Here is a 26,976-nt window from a genome sequence, read left to right as displayed (position 1 = left end):
GAAGAGGCTATCTCAGTCCATATGAAACATAATCTGAATATAATCCATAATATTGCGAAGAGTTTTGTGATAATTGTGAGTTTCGCTGTCTCTATTATATCACTTTCAAATATGATACATTTAACTGAATAACTTGTTTCTATTCTTCTGTTCGATATTAAGTACTTATCATATTACATTAAATGTAAGCTGCATCTTAATAATATTTCAGAGCAAGCAATTCCTTAAAAATGGTTTGTCGTTTTTTCCTCCACTGTTTGCAAGGTTTAGGCACTGTGCTAACAAAGCACAGCATTTCAGCACCCAGGCTAGGGACAGCGACACATACGTGTGTGTGTGTGTGTGTGTGTGTGTGTGTGTGTGTGTGTGTGTGTGTGTGTGTGTGTGTGTGTGTGTGTGTGTGTGTGTGTGTGTGTGTGTGTGTGTGTGTGTGTGTGTGTGTGTGTGTGTGTGTGTGTGTGTGTGTATGCGTGTGTTTCGATATTAATTGAGAACCACACAGGAGTCTTATTGATAGCTCTCCCTTGTTCAGCATTTGCAGTTGGCTATGTGGCTTTAAGAGCGCTTCTAAGCCTCTCTCTTATTGGACAGCAAGGATGATGATGTGCACCAATAGCAGGCATAACTGTACAAAGAGATCTACTCCCTGTCTCCACGCAGCCCCTGCACGCTAGAGGTACAATTGGGTGCTGGAGCAGAGAGCGATGCGCGCATACACTTGGACGTATACAAATATTGGTTTTGAGTGACCGCCTTTTGTCAAGAACGAATGTTTTGTGATGTGTGTCATGCAGTATGTCACAATGGCACGGAAACAATGTTGAATTTGGCGATTACATTTCTCTTTATGGGATATCACGTATTTTAGCGCAACATGACAAAGAGAACGAGGTACCGGGACTGGAGATGGCAGGCTCTGTGGTGGCATCATTTCATCCTCTTGTGGAATACAATAGACGGACAGACTCGCTACACCATCCCGGAGGAACTGAAGCAGGGCTCCGTGGTCGGCCATTTAGCCAAAGATTTGGGTTTGGGATTATCAGAGATTTTCGACCGTAAACTGCGCGTCGCCTCGGAGGCTGGTAAGCAGTACTTCAGCGTGGACACGGGGAAGGGCGAGCTGGTGGTCAACGAGAGGATAGACAGAGAGGATTTATGTGGACAGCGGGCCGGCTGTGTTTTACCTCTGCAGGCTGTTTTGGAAAGTCCTTTACAACTACATCGCATTGAGGTGGAGATTCGCGATATTAATGACAACGCACCAATATTTCCTTCAAATCATTTGTATTTGAAAATATCAGAATCCGCAGCAGTTGGCACACGTCTCCTGTTGCAAAGCGCTTTGGATCCGGACGTGGGAAGCAATTCACTCAAAACCTACACTTTAGGCAAAAATGAGTGTTTCTCCCTAAAGCTCAAAGAGATCGAGGACGGTAAGACCGTTCCGGAACTGTTCTTGGAGAAGCCTCTCGATCGCGAGCAAAAAGCCGTCCATAATATATTATTAACTGCATTAGATGGAGGAAACCCTGTCCGATCGGGAATTTCTGAAATAACCATTAGCGTTCTAGACACAAATGATAACATACCAGTCTTTGAAAAAAACGTCTACAGAGTAACGTTACCTGAGAATAGTCCAAAAGGTACCGTTATCATTCAACCCAAAGCCACCGATGTTGATGAAGGTTTAAATGGAGAAATTGAGTTTGCCTTTGAATCTCGGACGCCAGATACAGTATTAAATATATTTGATATTAATTCTTTGACGGGTGAAATTATTCTAAAGAGTGATTTGGACTATGAGACAAATGCATTATATGGCATTGACATAACCGCAAAAGACAAAGGAACCCCTGAAAACGAGGGTCACTGTCGCGTGCAGGTAGACGTGATTGACGTCAACGACAACGCTCCGGAAATTGCTCTTAATTCTCCGCCGAGCCCCGTGCGGGAGAACGCTCCAAACGGCACCGTAGTGGCTCTAATCAGTGCGCGGGACCTGGATTCAGGGGATAACGGTAAAGTCTCATTACAACTCCCTAAGAGCTCTCCTTTTAGTCTCACCCCCTCATTTTCTAACAACTATGCACTTGTTACTCGTGGAGCTTTAGACAGAGAGAATTTCTCAGTTTATAACATAGAAATAACGGCCACTGATAAAGGTTCCCCTCCTCTAAAGAGTACAAAGACGATACCAGTAAGCATCACTGATGTGAATGACAACACCCCTATATTCTCTCAGCCATCTTATACGGTGTATATTAAAGAGAATGGCATTGCAGGCTCTATACTGTATTCAGTATCAGCCTCTGACTTGGATTTAGGAGACAACTCCAAGCTGTCCTACTCCATCCTGGACTCTAAAGTGCAGGACGTGTCTGTGTCCTCCTACGTCTACATCAACTCGGAGAACGGCAGCATCTACAGCATGCACTCCTTTGACTATGAGAAACTGAAGGTGTTTCAGATTCAGGTGCAGGCAAAGGACCACGGTTCTCCGTCTCTGAGCAGCAACGCTACTGTTCATGTTTTTATTCTGGACCAGAACGATAACGCCCCCTCTGTTATCTACCCCTCCTCCGCTGTCCACGGCTCCCTCTCTCAGCAGAGGACGTCCCGCTCCTCCAAAGCAGGCCACTTGGTTACCAAGGTAACAGCTGTAGATGCCGACTCGGGGCATAACGCCTGGATCTCCTATAGACTGGCAGAGGCCACAGACGCCTCTCTGTTCGCTGTCAACCTTTACACAGGGGAGGTGAGGACTAAACGGGCTGTGTCTGAGCAGGACGACTCCTCTCAGAGACTGCTCATAGAGATTAAGGACGACGGGGATCCGGTTCGGTCCACCACCGTCACCGTGTCCGTCCTGTTAGAGGACGGTCTCCACGAGCCCATTCTGGACCTCAGACACAAGACGGACGATTCTCACAAGAAAACGGGGAGAATGGCTCTGTATCTGATCCTCTCCCTGGCCTCAGTGTCTGTGCTCTCTCTGGTGACTTTCCTCATTCTAGCTGTTAAGTGTCTTAAGAGCAGCAGAAGCAGTGGTAGCTGCTGCATGAGACGGAGCGACAGTGAGGACTACAAGAACCCCAACAGAAACCTCCAACTCCAGCTCAACACTGACGGGCCTATTAAGTACGTGGAGGTCCTGGGAGGAGACATGATGTCTCAGAGTCAGTCCTTCAGGTCCTGTCTCTCTCCCACGTCAGAGTACAGTGACTTCACCTTCGTTAAACCCAGCAGCACCACAGACTTTAAAGACATGATCAATGTCTTAGACGCCTCTTTACCTGACAGCACCTGGACCTTTGAGAGCCAGCAGGTGAGCATCAAACCAGGGCAGTACACCACCTACTGAAAATGAAATGCATATGTTCTAAAGCATTTACTCCACAGTATTTCTTTGACAAAGCCCAGGACAAATAATTTCTATAACAATGTTTTTAAAACCAAAAGTTGAGTCAATTTTTCTGGTGAAATATACTCATAAAAGGTATGGCAACAATTGGTTGATAAAAAACTAAACAAAGTAATGCAGTGGATTCATTTTAAATTCTAACATTCTAACATTACAAAAGTGTTCAAAAAAAAGTGAAGAATTATTTTGCGTTGCCCTATTTATGACTTGAACCACTTCTTGATTCACATGTGTGAATTGTGTGCCCAGTGTGAGAGGTTTCGAGCTTCATTTGTGTTCCATCAATACAAACCTAAAGATTATCCAAAACATCAGCCAGTACATCATATAGAAAACAGTGAAAGAGAAAGGGATAATCCATTTGGTAACCATGCCTCCTTGCGGATACAAAACGCAACGCTGTGTGTGGGAACAGAGAGGGGGATGGGGGGGGGGGTACTTTACATATCAATGATAGCTCATTTCCTTTCTTCTACTACGTGGGACTTCATGTGTCCACATGTTTTCACGGGACCGTGACGTTTGTTTTGTGTGTGACTTTAATTGGTGGTATTCGTGTGAGGACAGAGTTGTCTTCGATGATGAGTAGGATATTGTCATAACTTCTAAAAAAGTTCACACTCTCTCTGTCGGCGGGGCCAGTTCAGCCCCGTCCTCCAATGGGAGGCGGCCCTCTCCTGCCTGGCCCCGCCCACGAGGCGAGCCAGACGGAGAGGAGACCGGGCAGGGCAGAGTTTAGGCAGGGAAAGTAGAGCGCCTCTTAAGTTTTTGCGTTCTTCTTTTCCTTAAATTATTTAGGCCATCATGATTACATCTAAACTTCCAATCGCGTTATTTTTAAAACGGAGATGTACACTTATCACACGACTGAGTCGGTGAACGCGATCATGGATGTATTTCGGTGAAAGAAGAACTTTAAACTCTCGTGTTCCCCGTCCGGGGACCGCAGCACAATGGAATCCAGACCGAGGAAGCGCTGCGGAGGATGGCCAGCGCTGGGGCTTTGGTTTTCCGTGGCCTGCCTCTCATGTGCGTCCGCTCAGCTCAGCTATACCGTTTCGGAAGAGCTAAGCCTGGGCTCCGTGGTCGGGAATATAGCGAAAGAACTGGGTCTCACAGCACAAGGAATACCTCGGAGGGAATTAACGATTTCGGGATCCACGGCTGAGTATTTCAGGATAAACCAGGCGACAGGCGAGATAGTCATTAACAAAAAAATCGATAGGGAACAAATATGTGAATTAATTTTACCGTGTTCTTTACAACTTCAACTTCTTCTCAAGAACCCGTTGGAAATATTTCGCATTGACGTGGAGATTTTGGATGTGAATGACAATGCTCCGCATTTTTCCACCAAGAACATCTCTCTGGAGATCTCAGAAGCGGCTGCGCCTCTCACGAGGTTCCGCCTTGAGAGCGCACACGACCCTGACGTGGGAACCAACTCTTTACGCACTTATATCCTCGCACCAAATGACTGCTTTATTTTGAATGTTGAGACAAAAAGCGACGGCAGTAAGTTCCCTGAGCTGGTCGTAGAAAAACCTCTCGACAGAGAGAAGCAGGCCTCTTTTCGCCTGTTGCTCACAGCGGTAGATGGGGGGCAGCCCGAGAGATCGGGCTCAACACTATTACTCATTAAGATTCTAGACGTGAATGACAATGCGCCCGTCTTTGAGGACGCCGTCAAGAAGGTCAGCCTGCTAGAGAATGTAGCACCGGGCACTTTAGTAACCAAATTGAACGCAACGGACGCAGATTCAGGCCAGAACGGAGAAATATCTTTCTTGTTTAGTAAGTATACGCCAGAGCGCACGGCCAAGTTGTTTAGCGTGGACTCAAAAAGCGGCGAAATTCGTGTTAACGGCGATGTCGACTACGAGGTGTCCAGCGTGTATCACATCACAGTGCAGGCGAGGGATGCTGGCTCACCTGCCATGGAGGGGTCATGCAACGTCATAGTGGAAATAATCGACGTGAACGACAATACACCGGAAGTGACGCTGTCATCACTGACCAGTCCTATTAGAGAGGACTCTAAACCTCAAACTGTGATAGCCCTTATCAGCGCCCATGACCCGGACTCCGGTAAGAATGGAGAAGTCACTTTAAACGTTCAGCCCGGGCTTCCGTTCAAGCTCAACGCCGCCTTTGGCGGGCACTACAGCCTCACCACCGACGGGATCCTGGACCGGGAGAGCGTCTCGGAGTACACCGTGGTCATCGTCGCCACAGACCAGGGCTCCCCGCCTCTCTCGTCCAGGACCACCTTCCAGGTGGAGCTCTCCGACGTCAACGACAACGCGCCCGTCTTCTCCCAGCCGTCCTACTCGGTGGACGTCCCGGAGAACAACGCCCTCAACGCCCCCATCGCCGAGGTCTCGGCCACGGACCCCGACCTGGGGGACAACGCGCGGGTCTCCTACTCCATCCTGCCCAGCGAGTTCCAGGGCCTGCCCACGTCCTCCTACGTCTACATCAACCCCGACACGGGCCAGATCTTCAGCATGCGCTCGCTGGACTACGAGCTGCTCAACGCCTTCCGGGTGGAGGTGCAGGCCCGGGACATGGGGGCGCCGGCCCGCGCGGCCAACGTCACCGTGCACGTGTTCGTGGTGGACGTCAACGACCACGCGCCAGTGCTGCTCCACCCGGCCCACCCAAAGGACACGGGGCTGCAGCTGGCCGTGCCCCAGTCCGCCAGCCCGGGCCACCTCATCAACAAGCTGGTGGCGGTGGACCAGGACAGCGGGCACAACGCCTGGCTGTTCTACGCCATCGCCCCCGGGCCCAACGCCGGCCTGTTCCGCCTCGGCAGCCGCACGGGCGAGCTCCGCACGGCCCGCAAGCTGGCCGAGGAGGAGAAGGGCCTGTCCTACGACATCGTGGTGATCATCCAGGACAACGGCGAGCCCGCGCTGTCCACCAGCGTGGCCGTCTCGGTGACCGTGGAGGAGACGGACGCCGCTGCCGCCCCCGCGCCGCCCGGCCCGCGCCTCACGCCCTTCTCCCGGCGCACGGGGATGTCGGACATCACCCTGTACCTCATCATCTCGCTGGCGTGCGTCTCGGGCGTGGCCTGCATCACCTTCGTGGCGCTGATGATCCGCTGCCTGCGGCGCCGGCGCCCCGGGCTGGGCGATTCCGACTGCTGCTGCTGCCTGGAGCGCCACCGGCCCAGCCGCTACCACCAGAGGCCCGGCAAGGACCTGCACCTGCAGCTCAACTCGGACGGGCCCATACGCTACATGGAGGTGGTGGGCGGTCCCAACCAGGACCCCAACACGCGCACCTACAGGCCCTGCTACCCCCCCACCCTGTCCCGCCCCAGTGACTTTGTGTTCGTCAAAACCCCCGTGATGAGTCACAACAACACGCTGAACATGACGCTCAGCCGGAAGCACCTTATGAACTCAGCCGCCGAGGTGAGGGGCTGGGGCCGGGGGGATTCGCCGCTCGGATTAGGCTACAGAATATCACAACCGCTTTCTGATTGGTCGCCCTTAACGACGCACCTATACTGACCTTATACGTTGTAAATGTGTTCTGTGAGGGTTTTATCGCGTGGCAAGGGAGGCACTGACCTTCATTGTAACATAATATCACACAGCTCTGCTCACAACACTTCTCCTGGAAGTCTCCTGTTTTGAACAAGAGCATTACCGAAGGTCGGCCAGCATTAGATGCAAACCAAGACATGAAATACTAAATGTGACTAGAGGAGGAAAATCTGGTTCCTATTTCTGACTTCTTATGACTCACAGGAGCCAGCAGCTCAGCACCGCCTTCTACAGAGAGGCAGAGACACAGAGGCAGAGGAGTGGATGTCTGTTGTAACAGAGGGAACAGATAGAGGAAGTGATTTGGACAGATCCAGAGAAGGGGAAACAACAGCAAAGTAAAATGGCTCCTCAGAGGCTGATAGTCTCTGAGGGGGGAAGGGTGGGGGGACAGGATAGAGGGAGCCAGATTGGGGGAGAGAATGAGGAAAAGAGAAAAGGGCACAAGAAGTAGAGGAAGAAGTTTTGTTTCTGGGGTGTGGGGGAAGAGTTAAGTGGTACAAGGAGGTGGTAGCTCCCAAACAGGAATTCAGGGGTCACTTCCCTGACTCCCTGCTTCCTGTTGTCTTCTGAACGTGTGCTGATTGGTTCCAGGACTGTGCATCATACGATAGAACAGAGGCTCAATGCTCTCCTTGTCTATAAATGCTATGCATAGCCCCTCCTATTATTAACCAGGGCCATCTTTTTAAAGAAAACCATTACCTCCTCTGTTCTCAGACTTGTGCTGCCATAGGAGGAGCACTGTGCTGAAGAAAACATCAACACATCAATTGTTTGCTTGAAGGATGTGTAGAGGTCACGAGTAAATGTTCTTGAGTATAGCTGAATAATGTCAAAGGAGTTCACAATGAACTCATCCAGGGAAATATTGATTTTATACTCATACTAAAGGTCCATTACATAATATTTAGATCACCTTTGTTATAGTAGCATCTCAACAGAAGGCGTGTCTAGTTTTACAATTTGATTATTGCAAGCCTGTAGTGACTGTTTAGGATCATGCTCATCATGTTAAGGGTGGGCCTTTGCCATTGGTTTGGCCTTGGCTCATGAGGGTACCATCTGTCCCCTGCTCTAGTGACACGTGTGCAACCAGGGGGGGAGAGAGAGAGAGAATAAGGAGGGGGGAGAGATAAAGGAAGGGGAGAGAGAGATAAAGGAGGGAGAAATAAATAAATAGATGGAGAGAGAGATATATGGGAGGAAAAAAGAGATAAAGGAACGAGAAAGATGAGATAAAGGAGAGAATGAGTGGGGGATGGAGAGAAAGATAAAGGTCTGTCGAGTGGCAGTTCTTGTATGCGTTTGTATGCCAACATGTGCATAAACCCACACACAGAGCATCAGTTACTGACCCCTCAAGGGATGAGATACTTCAGCAGGCCCTCTAGGCTCCATGTCTAGTTATGTTGTTGGTTACACTGACCTGCTCATAATGGGGGAGTGAACCCTGGGCTTGGCTTCTTTAATTCCAGATTCATAAGCATGTCATCGCGCTGGTCATCAGATGGATATTACTCTTTACACTCATCTTCCCTCTGTGCTGTAAGCTAGCCGATGAAACGATAGGGTCAAAGGTTAAGCTTATCAACCCAAGTGAATGAATGTGGTGTATTATGAGATTAAGATCATGTCAGAGCGAGTAAGGCGGAATTGGCACAGACACCGATGGGTTTGTAAATTATATTTATTTGGAATTTCTCACAGCAACACATAATAGGGGCCCACGTGCTAGAAATAGGGGCCACTTCCTGTGTGAACTGTTTCCGTTGTTGACATTGTGCAATCCAGAAAAGTAACATATGAAGGGTAGAGCCCTGTGCTTTACCATCACCTCGGTGTTGGCTTTTGATGGGGGAAAACCATAGGGCCAGAGAGTTTGGCCTTCCGTGAGGGTGATCTTCAGTGAGGGACGGATCTTAGGGAGATGGATGCTTATTCCGAAAACAATGTCTTCCACAGATGGGGAGAAAGGTGTGAGGGGGGTGATATGGTAATGGTTGGCATACATTTGTTTGTGTCTGTGTGTTTCCACCAAATCTCAATGCAGCTCGAGAATGGAATAGACTTCCTTCACTTCAGACTGAGGGCCAGGTGCAGTCTAGACAACTGTGTGTGTGTGTGCGTGTGCGTGTGTGTGTGTGTGTGTGTCTAACTAAATCAGTATAAAAAGGAAACAGCCCCGAGAGTACCAGCTGGAGTTTCATTTAATTTGAGGGATGTCTCTGAAGTGAACGGGAGAATTCTCATTTTGGTGGGTGTGTACGAGAAGTGTTGTGAAGGAGAGGTATTATCTATCGTCAGCCCCCAAAGTGTTGACAAATAGACTAGATGTTGAAACAAATACACACATCTCTTGGACATCAAGCACCGCGTCTTCCTCCTCCGCACATGAGTACCACGGCTAAACGTAACCACGGCAACCACATCTCAGGAGCTGTGGCTAGTTCCAACCGGCGGTTTAATTGCTTCTAGCTTAAGAAACATAGAGGGATGTTTGAGTCTAGCCTTATGGCTGGACTCAAGAGTGTTACCATAGGAACAGTTGTGTTTGAACGCTGTCATCAAGCTGGTACCAGAGATCTACATATCGGATCTCACACACACACACACACACACACACACACACACACACACACACACACACACACACACACACACACACACACACACACACACACACACACACACACACACACACACACACACACACAAACACACTCAGCGCGCCCACACACACACACACACACACACACACACAGACACTACTCTCGGTGCACCATGATCGACATGGCCCGTCCGACAGCCTCAGTTATACTCTGTCGTTTAAGCATACTCTTAATATGCTTAAAAAGGTCCTCAGGGGCGTGCTTTCAAGTCCTGTAGCCTGACTACCTGAAGACAGGCGAGTAACATGCGTATAGAGTGCAGCTCTACACCCTTATAGCAGCTCATATGTTGAGAACCCCCATCTGCCGTCGGCGATGGACTTTCAACATGGAACACGTGTTTAATGAGCCCACCGCTCCTCTGAGACAAACACTGCTGACAGGATAGGTGCATCTCTGTGGGTCTGTTTAACTTGGCTGTGAACGATCCAACAGTGAGCTAGCGGTCCTATAAATGTCCCTCACCCTTGCAGGCATGTGAGCATTGTCCAGCCATGCATACTGTATCTGCACTGCATAGTAGGAAGGGGTGGTAAACCTGAAACCTAAAGCAGACACAGTTTATATGCCTGCACACACACACACACACACGCATATACATTATGTTTGTGTGTGTGTGTGGGTGGTGGGATTCTCTGTAGATGCGGGTGCCCCTCGAAGCTCTACTGTCTCGTCTTCTCTAGACACTCCCACGTACATAGAACAGCATTCCTGTCCATTTTTAGACATAAAGTCTCCTCAGAAATGGAAGAAGATGCTAAATACCTCAACCTTCTCCTCTCATTACTCGCATTAAGATAGCTTGGCTATAATGTAGAACTGTTTTATATATCTCCGTATTGAGATTCTAGATTTGGGTCAAGGTTCATGGTTTCTGGAAGGACCTCTGAAACACCCCTCTTTCTAAAGGCATCCATTTTATTGGCTGTGATATGACTTGTTATGCATGTATCTCTGATACGGCTCAGAAGGTAACAGGCAAGCAGAGTGTTCCCTCTCTCTCCCTCTCTTCTCTCCATCTCCCACTACCTCTCCCTCTCTCCTCCCTCCCTCCCTCTGTCCTCTCTCTGTCTCCCACTCTCTCTCTCCCTCTCTTCTCTCCATCTCCCACTACCTCTCCCTCTCTCATCTCTCTCCTCTCCATCTCCCACTTCTCTCACTGTCTCTCGGTCTTGGGGCAGAGCAGATCTTTTAATAATGCAGCACCTCGCCCCACTGGCTTCTCCCCAGGGTGTTCTTGTTGTGTCGATTAGCCGACCGGAGAGTCTGGCACTGGGCCAGGGGTCTATTCCCTGCATCGCTGCACAGCAGGGAGGGGGGGGGGAGGGAGCAGTGGCTACAGAGAGCAAGGCAGGGCAGGGGATGAGGGAGGAATACATCGACCCAGACCGTTTGGATCGGAGATTCAACACAGAGAAAGTGAGAATTAAATAATGGCAGACTTTTGCAAATCAGGGGAGTTCCTCTTGTTAAAAAATATATCTAACAGCAATGGCACCCGCTCTCCGCCGACTCCAACAAGAGGGTCTTTGTGAGGGGCCGGGGATGACACAGTCGCTCAATTAGCAGAACCCGGAAAGCCCCCCCCCCCAACCCCCACCCACGACTGACAGGATGCCAAGTCCTGGAGTTGTGGAGCTTATCAGTTTGTGTTTTGGTAGCGTTCAGCCTAACCATCATTTCACTGCTCAGTCAGCAGTAAAATATGTGATTGACGTCACTCTTGCGCCTTTGGTTATGCAACAACAGTGTGTATGAATAGCACAACCTATTCACTGAAAAATCTTAACCCAAAGCCATCAGATTGCTAGTTGCAAGGAGCTTCTGTCATGAAGGAATCCCCCCCGTGTTTAAATGAGACCTCTTGGTTTACTTAGTGCCGTGTTCTTGTTGCTGTGACGCCCTTCCTGGGCCTGTTCCTGACTGTAAGGGGTACTGGATCTGCAGCTCTGCACCATTGTCACACTCCACGGCTCCCAAACAAAATGGACGTGTGCACCAAGGCTTTGTAGTTCGACCGCATTCGGGTCGTTCTCTGTTTGTTCAGCCTCACTGTTATCCACATAGACACACACACTAACACACACACACACACACACACACACGGGTACGACACGGTTATATCTCAGACGAATGGCACCTTTTCTGCCGGGCCGTCCTGCTCTTGTTTGTATAAATCCATTCATAAATTATTCTGTTCTCTTCACAGCAAAAGCCTCCCAACAACGACTGGCGCTTCACCCAGGGTCCGAGACCTGGACCTAGCGGGTGAGTACTCTCAGACACACACACACACACACACACGTTGAAAGACACGCACGCACGTGCACCCAAACACTCACACATGAGACTCACACAATACTAACCCTAACCCTGAAGGACATGCCTTCTGTGCAAGCAGCCTTGATGGAGATGGAGAATGAGGGAGGAAGAGAAAAGAGATGGGAACATGCTGAAAGCTGGGGAGGGGGGTGGTGGTGGTGGTGGTGGTGGTGGGGGTTGTGTTGGAGAGCTACACTCTAAAAAAAGCACAGCACTCTCCCAGCCTGAGGAGCCAGTAGTGAATACAGACCAGATTACATCATCCCTTCCCCCACAATTAAACCCCCCTACCAACACCACAATAATCAGAATCTGGAAATATATGGTCTGTGGATATAGATATACATACATTTAAAATAAAAGCTATTTATTTAAACTAAATATAAATTCCATTGGACCATGCTAAGATAATAAAACATCAGAGCAGTGATTCCATTCCATCCTGTTCTGCAGGATGCTATTTTACAAAATGGCTGCCCCAGTGCTTGCCACCAGCGCACAGCCCTGCCCCCCCCCCCCCCCCCCGCCTCCTCCTCCTCCTCCCTTTCCCTGCTCCCTTCTCTCTCCCAGCCTGCGCTCTGAGCCTGTGGGCCATCACTCAGGACTGCTGATGAGGGAAGGGAACAGAGCAAGTGGGGGATGGGAGACGCGCTCTCGCTCTCTTCTTCTTCTCCCCCTTCGTTTTCCTCCATCCGGGCACACGGACAGACTGATTGATTTCAATACTGATTAATCGCTTGAAAAATGTATATTTTAACATGACAGTGCATGCCGACAGATGGCTAACCACACAGGCCTACTTCAGACTGTGTGTGAGTGTGTGGGCTTGAATGCGTGTGCGTTGGGTTCTGCCGGCGCCGGCCCACTGGCCTCTTTAACGCGTGTGTGCCAGGGCTGTGCACGGCATAAACAGTTACCACAACAGACATTGCACAACACATTCCATGTGTCAAGTCTTCTCTCCAGAACGCCCTTACTGGGAGCATGAGAAGGGGGGGGGGGGGGGGGAATGCACCCACCCACACACACACACACATTCAATGACACACCATTAAATAATAGCTGTGGAACAAAAACATGAGCAGCTGCCATTTTGGACTACTACATGGGACTGAAATATACACATCGTTCCTGATCCAAATGGGAAGAGAGAGCTAGCTTCCCGTCTCTGGAATGTTTAGATGGATGTGACGGACTCAACATATTTTCCCCCCTAGTTTAAAACCAATGCATTTTCCTACTGGCTAGTGTCTGGCTTCAAGCAGGGGCCCGAGGATTTGATTGTAAGTCTTCATAACCTGTTGTGTTTCTCCTTAGTCCTCAAATGCCATACGCCACACACATACGATGGACAACGAAGGATGGCACAAGGTATACGAAACATAGCAATTGCTTACTGTGGTCCCTCTCTGCCCATATCAATTGATCGATATTCAGATGCGAGTCTCTGTGGCGCCGTGGCTTTCTTCATGGCAGAAAATAATGAATAAGAATCGCATCGGTCTAAGGGTTTCAAGTTGGTATGGGCAGAGGGTGGCCACGATGGTGTTTGGGGGTAGAACTGCAGTGCAGTGCTGTGTTGTGATTGGACATGTTATAGCTGTAGTTTATAGCCCCCCCTTTGACCGGGTCCTTGTTCCTCAATGTCGCTTATAGGCCACAATGCTCGCTGTGGCGTGGGGGAGGACTGTAACTGATCATTTATTTGGTTTTCTGTTTCTGTGTCCTGGTCTGTTGTCGTTTTATCTGTGCACCCCTATACATTCAGTCTTTAGTCTGAGCTTTTGTCTATCTGGTCTTGACCGTGTTTCCGAGGAATGCCTTTCCATATGGTGTCGCCTTTGTACTGCATCTGTGCCTCAAGTGATGCTGCTGTTGACCAGGCTGCACCACATGTGACTTTTTGTTCTGTGTGATTTATCGACCGAAAGATATTCTTTCAGGCGGACGAAAGTGTATATGGCCGTTTGATGTACGATTCATTCAACTGTAAACAAAACAATGGAAGCTATTCAAAAATGGATTGCGTTCTCCTACATTGACAGAAAGAATACACACACAGCAGTCGAGCATATCAGGTGTTGAGAGGTATTGATGGTGTCACGTTACAGAGCAGTCCCTCACAGATTAGTGAGCTAGTGTTCGCATTACTCCAGATGAAACAGGATATGGCTGGCTGCTCGTCCAATCTGACCACAGCTCACATGTTTACACACAGGAAGTGATAATCCTGACCAGAGGAAGCTTCTAACGAGACCACAGGATATGATAAGCGCACAGAGACGGCAATTAGGAATAAACCAAGCATTCACTGTTATCTCCGAGGCTGTGAAATAAACACAAAATGGCTTCCCTTGCTACATTGGCCGCGCTCCTCTGTCTGTCTCTAATTGGCTGCTCGGCAAGCATCTTGCCCTTTCACTTTAATGGAAAGAAGAAAAACACTTCAGACATGCTGGCAGTGAGTCTTGGAAACCAGCATTGGCGCTGAAATGATCTCCCTAGGGGTTTCTCTGGTGAGGGACATTTTCTGTTAAAATATGCCAAAGGATTGGTTCTTGTGCATGGAATTCCCTCTGTGTTGTTTCAGCAGCAGGTTGTATAAGTCAGGAAGCAGGATGGGAGACCTCAGTGCCCATTTAACCCCTCCATTAACCCCTTAGTTTCCCCTCTCTGAACCTACGCACTGGAGCAGAACTCCTTTACCCACAAGGCCCTGGGGCTGCCTCAGTACCTTTTAAACTAATACACATGAATACATGAGTCTAGGCACACACAAAGAAATGACGCTTAGGAGCAATAGTTTAGTGGTTCAGACTTTCTTGATTTTAATTAGAAGACCTTGAAACCGTAAATTACAGTTGCCTGGTTTATACAATACTGTTCTGCCAATTTTCTAGGAATGGCATGGGGATATAATATCCGGTTATCAAAATTACCCTACATTTGAAAGGAAGTTGGTTTTATTGGTTTTTGCCATGGACACCACCAGACGTTATTGTGTGAGTGGGTGTTAGTCTAAAAGGTACGGGCCTGATTATAACTAGGTGATGGTAATAGTTTGCAGGTCTGCCTTTCCTTTGTTCCATTCACATGCAAATTCCCAGGGTTTACATAAACAAGGCTTTGAAGGTTTTTTCCCCCAGATGGAAATGTTTTCTTCATTCAGTCATACGTTAAGTGTAGCGTGTGGACGTATGTGTGTGTGTGTGTGTGTGTTGCTCGCACGTGTCTAGGCGCAGCTGTTTCTTTTAAAAGCTGTACCATTCATTAAACATTTATTTTGATGCATCAGTACTAAACATGTACTATTAATACTGTATTGTCTAGTAATGCTACAATAGTCAATAGTAGTGTGTTGATGTGCGCGTGTCCGCGCTATATGCGTATAGATCGTCTGTATGCGCACACAAATTTACATACAAGTCCAGGTGGCTTTGTTTTGTGTATGTACATTATCGTTGTTGGCCATGTTACATTTCCCCGGGGGGCTGTTTGCCTTCATCATTCACCGCTTTACATCGTTCTACACCAACTGTCATCCAAACACCCTCAACACACAGACGGGGCTCTCCGGAGCACATGTAAAATGGCTGCTGGTTGTTGACGTTTTCTCCCTTTGGCTGCAGGGCTGCTGGAGGACCCGAGGTTGCCATGGGAACCGGCCCCTGGCCCCAGCCTCCTACCGAGGCCGAACAGCTCCAGGCCCTGATGGCGGCCGCCAACGGTGAGTCCACCCCCTCCTCGCACCCCCCCCCCCCCTTCCCCCTCCCCCCTCTCATCCCATGTCACCATCCCCACTCTGTCCTCGTCCTCCTCTCTCTGTGTCCTTGGTCATGAATGAGGCCTCATCACCCGTTCCAGACAGACATCTCCTTTAGGTCCGTCTAATCCACGGCTCTCCGCAGTAGAACCAAAGCCTTGTAGTGAGGAAGTCAGCCGAACACAACAGACGTGGACGGCAGAGGAGAAGGGGACAGGGTCGGGGCTCAGGCTAGGTTTCCTCTGTAGCTGGAGGGCATCATGCCAGACTCATGGGATGGATGAAGGTCCCCTCTGTCCACATTGATGTTTCCATGGCTCATTGTGCTGTCAGCTACAGACCCATTGACCGACACACACACACACACACACACACACACACACACACACACACACACACACACACACACACACACACACACACACACACACACACACACACACACACACACACACACACACATAGAGTTTAGAATGGGATCGGGGCTATTCAGGATTGCAATAAGTAGCGAGGAAGCTGCAGACAATATTCAGACCGTCATCGCTACAGTCACTACGCCCCTCATGTACGTAGATACCACCGTCCGCTGTTTAGCTCAATAACAGAATGCGTGTTTCCACTGTCAACAGCTCCAATGTTTGATGATGAGCTAAAGGACATTTAGTGAGACACGATTTTGTCATTCGAGTGAAGAGCTTTTTATAGCTCTTATGGTTCCTTTTTGGTGCAGTTTCTGCACGCACCACACACACACACACACAGACGCACACATAAATGCAGGCACATACAGTGACTCATTCCCCAACTGTTGCTATTGAGGGCGTATGGTCATTTTAACAAAGAATAAACAAGAATAAAAGATTGAAGCCTTGAAAACGTAGCTCTTGCTAATAAACAACATGTTTAGTGTGACAGAATCAATACGATTTTTCGCCACACCAGCTCAATTCATTGTTTCTATTGTTGTCCTAACCATTGACACACCACTAGTCTCCTCCCTACTGGGGTGAACGTGCGCACATACACGCGCACACACACACACACACACACACACACACACACACACCATCCCCCCTCTCGGATACTGCGGCAGAAGGGATGTTGAATTTTTCCACCCGAGTTAACGCAGAGAGAAGGGAGAGACAGAGAGAGAGAGAGAGAAGGAGAGGGAGATGGCCCATTTTGGCTGGGAGATAACCTGTATCTCAGAATACAGCTGAATAACAGGGACACGTAGTACATCCAGGGAACAGAGACGAAGGTCATTCCTCTACTAAAGAGATATGCTGGATCGGCCTTCACATTCTGGAGGAGCTGTAACTGATCAGCAGCGTAGAACCTCGTCAGTTTAGTGCAGTACTGAATCACACCTTGATGGCTATCGATCGTGTGTGCGTGTGTGCCTCCATGCGTATGTGTGTGTCCTTTGAGAGCACCCAGTGGGGGAGGGTACATGTGTCTTCTGCAATGCAGGGGCAGTGGAAAGAGAGTGCGGGGGGGGGGGGGGGGGTATTGCGTCATCCACTCAGTCAGGGCAATTCTTAGAGATAAACACGCATGTGTGCACACACGCACGCACACACGCACGCATAAACAAAGTCCTTCCTTAAGAAGGGTCCCTGACTTTGACTCAGCGGAGTGAAATGAGGGTTACATAAGCATCTATTCAGCGTGCAGAAGCCTTGTTCTCCAGTGAGCGACTGCCCCGGATCCACGTCCTCCCCAGCCCTCTGTCCTCGTGTTCAGCATTAGTATCTAGGACGTATTCAAGTCCATCTCCCTCCTACACCCTTCACGTTTCCTCTCTTCAATTCTTCAAATACTGTGTAACACGTTCCTACGCCATGTCGCTTAACAAGTACCCCCCCCCACCCCACCCCACCTCCCTCTCTCTCTCTCTCTCTGTGTCTCCTCCCTCTCTATTACCCCCTCCCTACCCTTTACCAACCCCCCCCAACCCCCGCTCTGCCCCTGTTCTCCCTAGAAGTGAGTGAGGCCACTGGCACCCTGGGACCCGGCACCATGGGACTGAGCACGCGCTACAGCCCCCAGTTCACCCTGCAGCACGTCCCCGACTACCGGCAGAACGTCTACATCCCGGGCAGCACCGCCACCCTGACCTCCAACCCCCAGCAGCAGCTGATGCAGCAGCAGCAGCAGCAGCAGCAGCAGCAGCAGCAGCAACAGCAGCAGCAGCAGCAGCAGCAGCAGCAGCAGCAGCAGCAGCAACAGCAGCAGCAGCAGCAGCAGCAGCAGGCGGCTGCCCAGCAAGCCCCACAGCAGGCCCTGCCCCCATCCCAGGCCTCTGCCCAGGTGGAGCCCCCCAAGGCGGCCCAGACCCCCGCCTCCAAGAAGAAGTCCACCAAGAAGGAGAAGAAGTAGGAAGATGGATGGAGGACGAGGGAAGGCGGCTGGAGGAGGCGATGCAGTCCCCAGCCTCCTCGACCACTGATGATGGATCATGAAAAAAATAAAGAAAAAGGAACAAAAAAAAAAAACTTCCCTCACTGCCCCCCGCAACCCACCCCTACTCCCCTCCCAGCCAGGGCAGCTGATTGCTCTGCTGCCCCCACCCTCACCCAAACCCGCCCGCTCTCACCCACCAACCGATTTACAAATCACGCGGACACCGTTGGGTGGGTTCTTTGTAAAGTGTCTCTGGAAGAGCCTTGAGGAAGTTGAATGTGCTTGAAGGCTGTCGTATATATTTACTTGTCGGAGAACGGTGTCCCTTTGGCAGCGCTTTCTCCTCGTATTGCTCGTGTAATCATTGATGGTAAACAAGTCTATTCTTTTGTGGGGGGGAAGGGGGGAGGGGGTTGTGGGTGTGACAGGTTGCTGTATTTGATGTCCAATTCAAAAGAGCTTGGTGTTCGCTTCCTACGAACAGGCCGGCTGTGAGGAGCCTCACAGCGCCGTCCAGGCTGTACCCAGTGGTGTATTCAGAGATGAAGATTTGTGGCGTGTTTTCAAGTAGGATTTGTTCCACTCTTTCCCTAGATGGAAAACAGCCATCTATTGTAAAGTACGCTAGATTGCCACTTGATTACTCCTACGTAGGCTCTACTATGTAGGATTAGGGGGGGACAAAAATCACAAACACGCAACTCCTATACTTGCTATTGTTTGAACAGGTATTAATCGCTCCGCTGCATGCTGTTTTTAGGTTCAAACCACGTGTATTTTAAATGGTTGCAAAACTATGCATCGCAAAAGCAAGGAGGACGTCTTTAGTCTCATGTCCCTCCGTCCAAAAACGCAGGTCAACACGATGCACACGTAGCATTTACTTGACAATAAATACAGGGGGGGTGCGGGGACACACTTTTGTAAGCATAGTGAAAAAATAAAATGAGACTTTGATCTCACGATTTCTATGACTAATCCGAGCATGTTCCCTCAGGAAGGTTCTGTCAGAGGGCTCTGTGGGCAGGACCTTGGGTCGTTCCTCAGAGCTACCGGAGGAACACTAGCATTAGCCTACGCTAACAAACAAACCCTCCGTCCCTCAACCTTCCAGACCCGCTTGTAGGCCCCCCCCCCTCCCCCGCCTCTTGTGGCGGCCACAGTCTTAGAGCCAAACGATAAGAAACGCACTGTTAGTATGATAAACCATGAGATGACATAGGGGTAGTAATCACTTCAGTCTTTAGGGGATAAACAACATGTAGACGTGTTCAGATGAAGAAAAAAAAAAACGATGTTCGTGCTTAGGAGTTTCTAGAACTCTTGCAGGCTGCTAGGGCCTCTACTGAGTACCCCTCTCCCCCCCCTCCCCCCCCCCCAACACCCACACACATCCCCCACGACTTCCCCTCGACCCTAAAGTGCTGGTAGTATCTCCTGACACGAGAAGACTCTCCTTCGTTTTTCTTTTTAAAAAGATAAGCTTGATAGCGTAGAGGTTGTCGTTCATACCAGAAGACATGAAGTGGTTCTTACTCGCCATATTGTCTGTCCGCCAAGAGACCACGGCTGGACGCCACTGCATGACTAGATGAAGGTGTCGTGGAGAGGGTTGAGCTGTCAGGGGGGAACGCTTTGGGGTAGCAGGATTAGGGTGAGACTAAGGAGTGAGACTCAAACCTGGTTCTCGCGTGCTGAAAGTAGTACCCCGGTTCAGCCGCTGACCTCCCGCTTGGCTACCTTTAATGCGCTGAGCCACATGGAGCTCAGCACATCGGCCCATGTTGGAGAGGAGGGTAAACCACTTGAGGATCAAGCAGCGAGGGGTGGTTCAGTCCTCCTTGGTAATCCACCCTTACATCCACATTGTAATGCCAAGCTCAGGCGCTCTACCACTTAGTCCAACCCTCTGGTTCTGTGGAGGCTCTTCCCCTCTGTAAATAAACACACGTCCTGTCGATGGTATGAGCCAGTTGTATAGTAGGGACCACGTCCAGCGTTTTCAAAATAAGAGTCCCCCCCCCATCCACAAGACGTGGCTTACTACTGGAATGTGTTGCATTTTTTTTTTCACAGTAAAAAAAATAAGTTGAAAACCACAGTATAAAAAGAAAAAGATAAAAAGAATAAAAATCGGAGATGTTCTTAAACAGTTTGTGTTGCAATGTAGTAACTAAGCACCATGGAAGCCAACTAACTTTTCAGTGTAAATAAATGAATTAAAATGACGATAACTTTAGATGATAAGTATACAAAGTGACACGCGTAGACTAGTTAACTCTTAATATGTGTTGCGCATATTTTTGTGTTCATTTTCTCTCTATTATCTATTTTATCACCCTGTAAAGAAAAGAAACCACAAAAAAATATATTGGAAATGTTTCTATCCTTCTGTAACCTCTTTATGTTCTTTTGCTGTGATTTTATCTTGTGCATTTGTGAAAGAATGCCTCTTTCTGTCCATATGAACAAACAACTATAAATATTATATGTGTAAGTCTGTCCGCTGCGGAATTAATCCTACTCTATCCTGCTGTATTATCTTTCTTATAAATGCTTAGCCCCCACGCTATACCCCTGTGTTATTCTCTTATTTTGATGCTAATATTTATATTGCTGTTTTATTTTCTCTTGAACACTGACATTTCAAATAAAAGATTCATTTTAAAAGCTATGTTAAGCCTCTTGAACTCATTTTATCTTTATACTTCATTGTATGTGGAACTGTGCTTGGGTGTTGATTCGTATAATGCTATTTTTATTACAATACAAAACATACATAACTAATCATATGAATTTGTGACTTACAATACATTCATAAGATGCATTATTATCTACAGCAACATGACCACGAGCTCAGAGATACCTCATTAGGTACTAGGTAGAGTCAAGGCTTGCAGAGGTTGAAATCATTACTTTCTATCAAACCTAAGCCTGACAAGAGGTTTTTAGTATGTGTGACCTACATATAGCAGCCTTGAGGCATTCTATCCCAGAATGCTTTGCTCCATCCCAGTTCTGTTTGATGTGTCCTAAGGGACCGTTTGACAAGAGGAGAGGACAGATGCTGGATACTCCTGAGTCTCAAATAACCAACCTTTAGGGATCATTGGTTGTGTTCAAATATATCATATACGCCATATTATGACACATTATAGGAGGCTGTTGATCATTGCTGCCCATTACTTCGGGATTGAACAAGTGCCCGCCAGAAAGACTCCTGGATTATGTTACCTCACAGACGGAACATAATATTAGCTCAGAAATTAAGCCCATGCACTTTAAATCATTGTATATTTTTCAAATGTAACCATGATTCTGACAAACATGATCGCCTTGGCTAAATATAATTAAATCCGGATCTCTCCATATTGATGAGGTTGACCTTAACCAACCAAGCCAACATGTCCCTAGCCATCAGGCAGTCAGGGGAGTTTATGTCGGGGGCAGGAATCTGCCTGGCAACTCGACCTGATTGGCCGATCTTTAACGGCCAAGTCGATTTACGCAAATTAGATTACGCTCACGCAGGCCCTTCACTCTTTTGTGTCTGTGGTTGGGTTCAGTGCAACTCACAGAGCAAACAAACAACATAATAAGTTCCCATTGATTTCCCACAGAGTATGCTCCTAAAGACGTCTCGGCTGCGGTCTAGTTATAGTCCTTCTGGCTCCCCTACTGTTGACCCTCCATGTTATTGATATCGGCTCCTCTTGTGGGCCGGGAGATCAGTGGGGAGATGCTCGTGGACGCGTGGGAGACAGGCTACATGTCCAGATTCCTTTGGCTTGCACAACAACTCTATTAATAGCCAAGGGAACGTCACTAAGCCAGACAAAGGGTACCTGCCGTGGCTCACTGGTGCAGCAGAGGATGGGGGGATGTGCAGGTCACACTGTTCGGTGAGATGCAGTGCAGGCATGGGGTGAGTCTCTTTGTGTAAATGGTGTAAAAAATTACAGACAAACAGACGTATGGACAGAGCGAGAGAGAGAGAGAGAGAGAGAGAGAGAGAGAGACAGAGACAGAGACAGAGAGAGAGAGAAACAGAGACAGAGACAGAGACAGAGACAGAGAGAGAGAGAAACAGAGACAGAGACAGAGACAGAGACAGAGAGAAACGGAGACAGAGAGAGAGAGAGAGAATAAAGGATCAAACATGAAAGATAGTTATATCTGACCAATCATCGTACATGTGTATTGAACAGGTTTTACTCCATTGTTTTCAAAGCTCTCAGCTGTCACAATTCATTCAATAATGCATCTATATCGACAAAGCGCACATTGAAACATCGAACAGCGTGAATTCATGAGCCCAAAATGCCCGACGTCTTGCCCCTTTTGTTTTCTCCCGGCGTAGTGCGGTTGCCATGGAAACCCTCTGCCCCAATCAACAGCGTCCCTCCCCTGTTCAGCGCCCAGACCCTTCTTGATTAAAAGTCTCTGTGGCCGTCGTTATTAGCCCCGGCCCCAAGCCCACAGACCGACCGAGATGAAGGGATGGGCTCAACACACACACACACACACACACACACACACACACACACACACACACACACACACACACACACACACACACACTAGTTAAACCTGGCACCACACAGAGGACCGTTAGCAGGAAACGTGCTGCTGCAGAGGATTTCCCACAGACGGAAAAACAGGTGAGTGAGTCCAGTCTATAAGCACTGGAGCCGGAGGCTGGCCCGGATGCAGTGCATGCAGAGAGAGAGAGAGAGAGAGAGAGAGAGAGTCATTCACATTTTAATAGTGCGGAATAAACACTAACTTGTCATTTGGATGATTATATGAACATCACATCCAGTTAAACCTTACATCAGATTATAGAATATAAACAGTCTTTGAATTTCTTCTCTCATTACTCATTGGGGCCGGTATTCTCATGACCTGTCATGTGACGCAACCATTTCCTGTGGTCGGGGGGCCAGAAGGACATCCAGCAGAATAGGGGGATTGTTCCATCACAGCCCCTCTTATCAGAGGACACACACACACCTCCCAGCCCACACACTCTTATTTAATTAGGCACATTGTGACTCATTGTACACACACACAAATTCTGTGCTCTGTTCCCCCCATTGGGAAACTCTCTCATACATCACTGTCCTCTTATCCTATTCTCTCTCTTTGTGTGTCTCTGTGTGTGTCTCTGTCTGCGTATGTCTCTGTGTGTGTGTGCAACACTGGAGAGATTGGACCTTGACAATGGACTGCATGTTTGTGCGGTAACAAGGTTAGTCAGAATCACAAGCATCCTTACATCCTGAGTGTCCACACACACACACACACACACACACACACACACACACACACACACACAATCCTGATCACAAATAAAGTTGCTTTTGAGACTTGTGCTCCCACAAGTGACGGAGTGAGAGCCAGGAGAGGTGGAGAGGACGACCATCTGCAGCGGGGCTGGAGAGGAGGAAAACGGGGCTCTGGTTTCAGGAAGGAGGCCCCCAGCGTGCACGTGGAGAGAGGACAGGATGTGATGTAACAGCTGCATTTGGCGGGATAGGAACTGGGATTTCCGCGCCTCCTCCCGCCTTCCGCCCCGAAGCCACCGCCCCCACACACTCAAATAGCTCCACCACACGCACACACACACACACACACACACACACACATTAACCCCCACCACACACACAGACAAAGTTCCCATTCCCACTTCCTGTCTTCATTTATCCCTCTACCATCTCACACACACACACACACACACACACACACACACACACACACACACACACACACACACACACACACACACACACACACACACACACACACACACACACACACACACACACACACACAGCTGTGGCAGCTGTTGCAGTGTGAGGACAGAGCAGGCCAGTGTGATATGGGTCACCATGGTGGCCAGCAGAGCTCGGCGGGGCAGACACACTCAAACGGAGGATAAAGGCTGGATTAGACCCCAGTCTTTATATGGATCAGTTCTGGATTGTGTGGCGTGCAGCTGTGATGTTGTTGGTAAACAGATTCAGAATGGACGACAGTTAACTAGTGAATACATCACTAACTACTCTCATATCTTAGCTTTACCAGTTAACATACATAAAACGGAAATAGGTTTTTCTTCTCTCATGTACAATTAAAGTTGTATGAAGGGTGCTGCTATATCTGATATATGTGATTATTTTCCTTTATTTCATATTCTAACTTTCTAAAAACAGCCTGCTGGATCGTCCATATGAAAGTCAAAGCAATACAATGGAAGATTTTTTTTACCACAGGAAATTGCAAATAGACGCGCGCACAATCACAAACACACACTGACACACAGACACTTGGGCACAGCCCGGTCCTAACCTCACACACCAAGTGGTGCTTGCAGACCTCTCCTTTGTCAGAGCTTCCCTCACCACATGGCTGATGTTCAAAATAGCTCGGGTGGAACACGCACTTAAACATCTTGTTCTCGTTTGAATGACTTATATATATATCTGAGGCGCGCACCAACACACACAAACACAGACACACACCAACCATAGTCATGGTTAAAATAATGACTTGTAATTTCAGCCCTGGGAGGGGAAGGCAGTGTGGCTTTGTTTCCGTGACAGCGGAAAAATAGGTGACCGAGGAAAAGCAGTAAAGTGGCCATGGCGGAGGGTCACACTGGCGTTTTAACACACACACACACACACACACAGATACTTAAAGAGACACTTTTATGGTGGCCCTTCTGCCGGCTCTCTCTGCCAGATCAGCGAGATGGACCCCAGCAGCAGCATGCAGACCAAACACACAAAGCTCTCTTTGAATGATCCACACTCTTCTTTTCTTTCCATCTCAAAAGACCCCTCTCTCTCTCTCTCTCTCCATCCCTCTTTCTTTTATTTCTGCCTATACTTCTCTCTTCTCTGCCTATACGCGCTCTCTCTTCTCCGTTTCTGCCTATACTCTATCTTCTCTGTTTCTGCCTACACTCTCTCTCTCTCGCTCTCTGTCCTGGTTTATCCTATTCAATTGCATGAGCCTGTTTTGGTGGGAGAATGTAAATCAGACAGGGGGTCTCTCTCTCTCTCTCTCTCTCTCTCTCTCTCTCTCTCTCTCTCTCTCTCTCTCTCTCTCTCTCTCTCTCTCTCTCTCTCTCTCTCTCTCTCTCTCTCTCTCTCTCTCTCTCTCTGTGTGTGTGTGTGTGAGAGAGGTTACAGAGGAAGGTTCTCCATCTTGCATCATCTTTTTCCACATCACTCCTCTCAAATCCAGGATGTGTAAAAACAAAAATGGTGGGCTGGTGGTAAAAATATGAGTCATTATTCTGATTCATTGACCGGATGTGAGAGATTATGATTCGTATCATCTTTATGACTTTATATTGATACATTAGGACTATATTGTTACTTTATGTTCATAAATGTGTCGTTGAAGAGAACAATGGCCTGGCTTCCTTCCTCTCAACACATGGGGTGCTTCAAGGGATCAAAGGCTTCCGTCTGCTTGTAGGGCATCCCCAACCCCCACCCCCCCCCCCCACACACACACACACACACACACACCTAAACTCTCCATCCCTCACGTAATCCCCTCTATCTCTTTTTACAAACCATGCTCTCCACATACACCCCTCCCCCTTTCTGTTCACACACACACACACACACACGTTGGTTTCCAATCCATTTCCCCCACCGCTGGCGTCGTCATGGCAACACAACAGTGCCGTTCCGAGCAGCCAGACCCGGAGAAGAGAGAGAGAGTGACAGGTAGGAAAGGAGGAAAGGAGAGGAGCACAGAGGTGGGAAGGCAAGAAGGAGCAGAGCAGGGAGAGGGAAAAAAGAAAAACAAGGACAGGATTACGAGAGGCAGTGAGCTAATGTTAGGATCACAGAATCAGCTTCAGAGACTCTGGCCTGCTGCCCCTTTAACATTTAATCACCGCCACACCCTTAAACACACATACACATATACACGCAGCCACATCTGTGTGTGTGTGTGAGCTGCTAAACATCACCAATAGTGATATGTATGAGTTGGTGGTGTCTATTTGAGAGTCTTGAACATAGCACTAGCACCATGGAGACTAAGTGCACACTAAGCGCTCCCCCCTCCCGCCTCCCCCCTCACCGGGGGTCATGCTACCTCCGCCCGCTCCACGGTCATGCTGGCTCTGACTCAGAGGCATGTGCCCCCCCCCCCCCCAAACAGGGCGACAGGTGTGTGGTGGCTGAAACGCTGCAGCTGCCGTGGGGGATATTTCAGGGAGGTCGAACGGCAGCGCAGCGCCTTCCTGGGACGATACACCCCGGCCACAACCCCCCCCCCCCCCCCCCACCCTCCATACTACGCCGACCTCGTCCCAGCTCCCCTCGCCCCCGTTCCCTTGACCCGCCACGCCCCCCCCCCCGCCCGCCGAATCAGAGGCAGGAATGCAGGGATCGCGGCGTCCACACAGAGACATCTGAGGAATTCTGTCGTTTATTCTGTAGTGGGGATAATGCAGGGCTCTGTCCCTACGTCTGCCTGTCTCTGTACATTTTTATGCCATTTACACCAAGAAAAAAGACAAACACGCACACACACACACAGACTCACACTATTCAAGGAATGGTGAGAGTGGAGAGGGTGGGGGAGGGTGGGGGAGGGTGCTCCGCACACAGGAAGTCCAACAGGGTGGAATGGGAGCCATTTCCTGTGTGACAGCCGCATGCTGGAATACCGGGAACGCCGTGCTCTGCTACAGATGTGGAGATCATCAGGGGGGAAGAAACATTCCTGTGCTGGGGAATTGAACTAGCAGGCCACTAAAAGCAACCCTCCAAAACCCACATGAGTGTGTTTTACCCC

General features: G+C 48.9%; 1 protein-coding gene and 1 long non-coding RNA gene across 51 annotated transcripts in view; both read left to right on the top strand.

Annotated features, from left to right (window-relative positions):
• LOC132465763 (protocadherin gamma-C5-like) overlaps positions 1–20,821 on the top strand; it is a 284,228-nt gene extending 263,407 nt beyond the window's left edge. For 23 of the 50 annotated variants that reach the window (XM_060062553.1, XM_060062536.1, XM_060062535.1 and 20 more), the window contains 4 exons: positions 11,866–11,924; positions 13,296–13,349; positions 15,608–15,705; positions 17,726–20,821. In XM_060062553.1, the coding sequence (XP_059918536.1) occupies positions 11,866–11,924; positions 13,296–13,349; positions 15,608–15,705; positions 17,726–18,123 (609 nt within the window). In that variant the 3' untranslated portion in view covers positions 18,124–20,821. Of the gene's footprint in view, positions 1–38; positions 3,329–3,865; positions 6,850–11,865; positions 11,925–13,295; positions 13,350–15,607; positions 15,706–17,725 lie in introns of those variants that run through there. The other 27 variants (XM_060062560.1, XM_060062559.1, XM_060062571.1 and 24 more) reach the window with 9 other exon arrangements.
• Positions 6,856–9,705, top strand: LOC132465810 (uncharacterized). The gene is made up of 2 exons (XR_009527693.1): positions 6,856–9,098; positions 9,152–9,705. It is a non-coding gene; the product is annotated as an uncharacterized LOC132465810 (long non-coding RNA).
• Positions 20,822–26,976: the final 6,155 nt, after the last annotated feature.

The sequence above is a fragment of the Gadus macrocephalus genome, chromosome 10, assembly GCF_031168955.1.
Source record: "Gadus macrocephalus chromosome 10, ASM3116895v1".
Taxonomy (NCBI): domain Eukaryota; kingdom Metazoa; phylum Chordata; class Actinopteri; order Gadiformes; family Gadidae; genus Gadus; species Gadus macrocephalus.
Note: the sequence above shows the minus strand (reverse complement) of the source record. Positions and strands in the feature narration are given on the sequence as shown.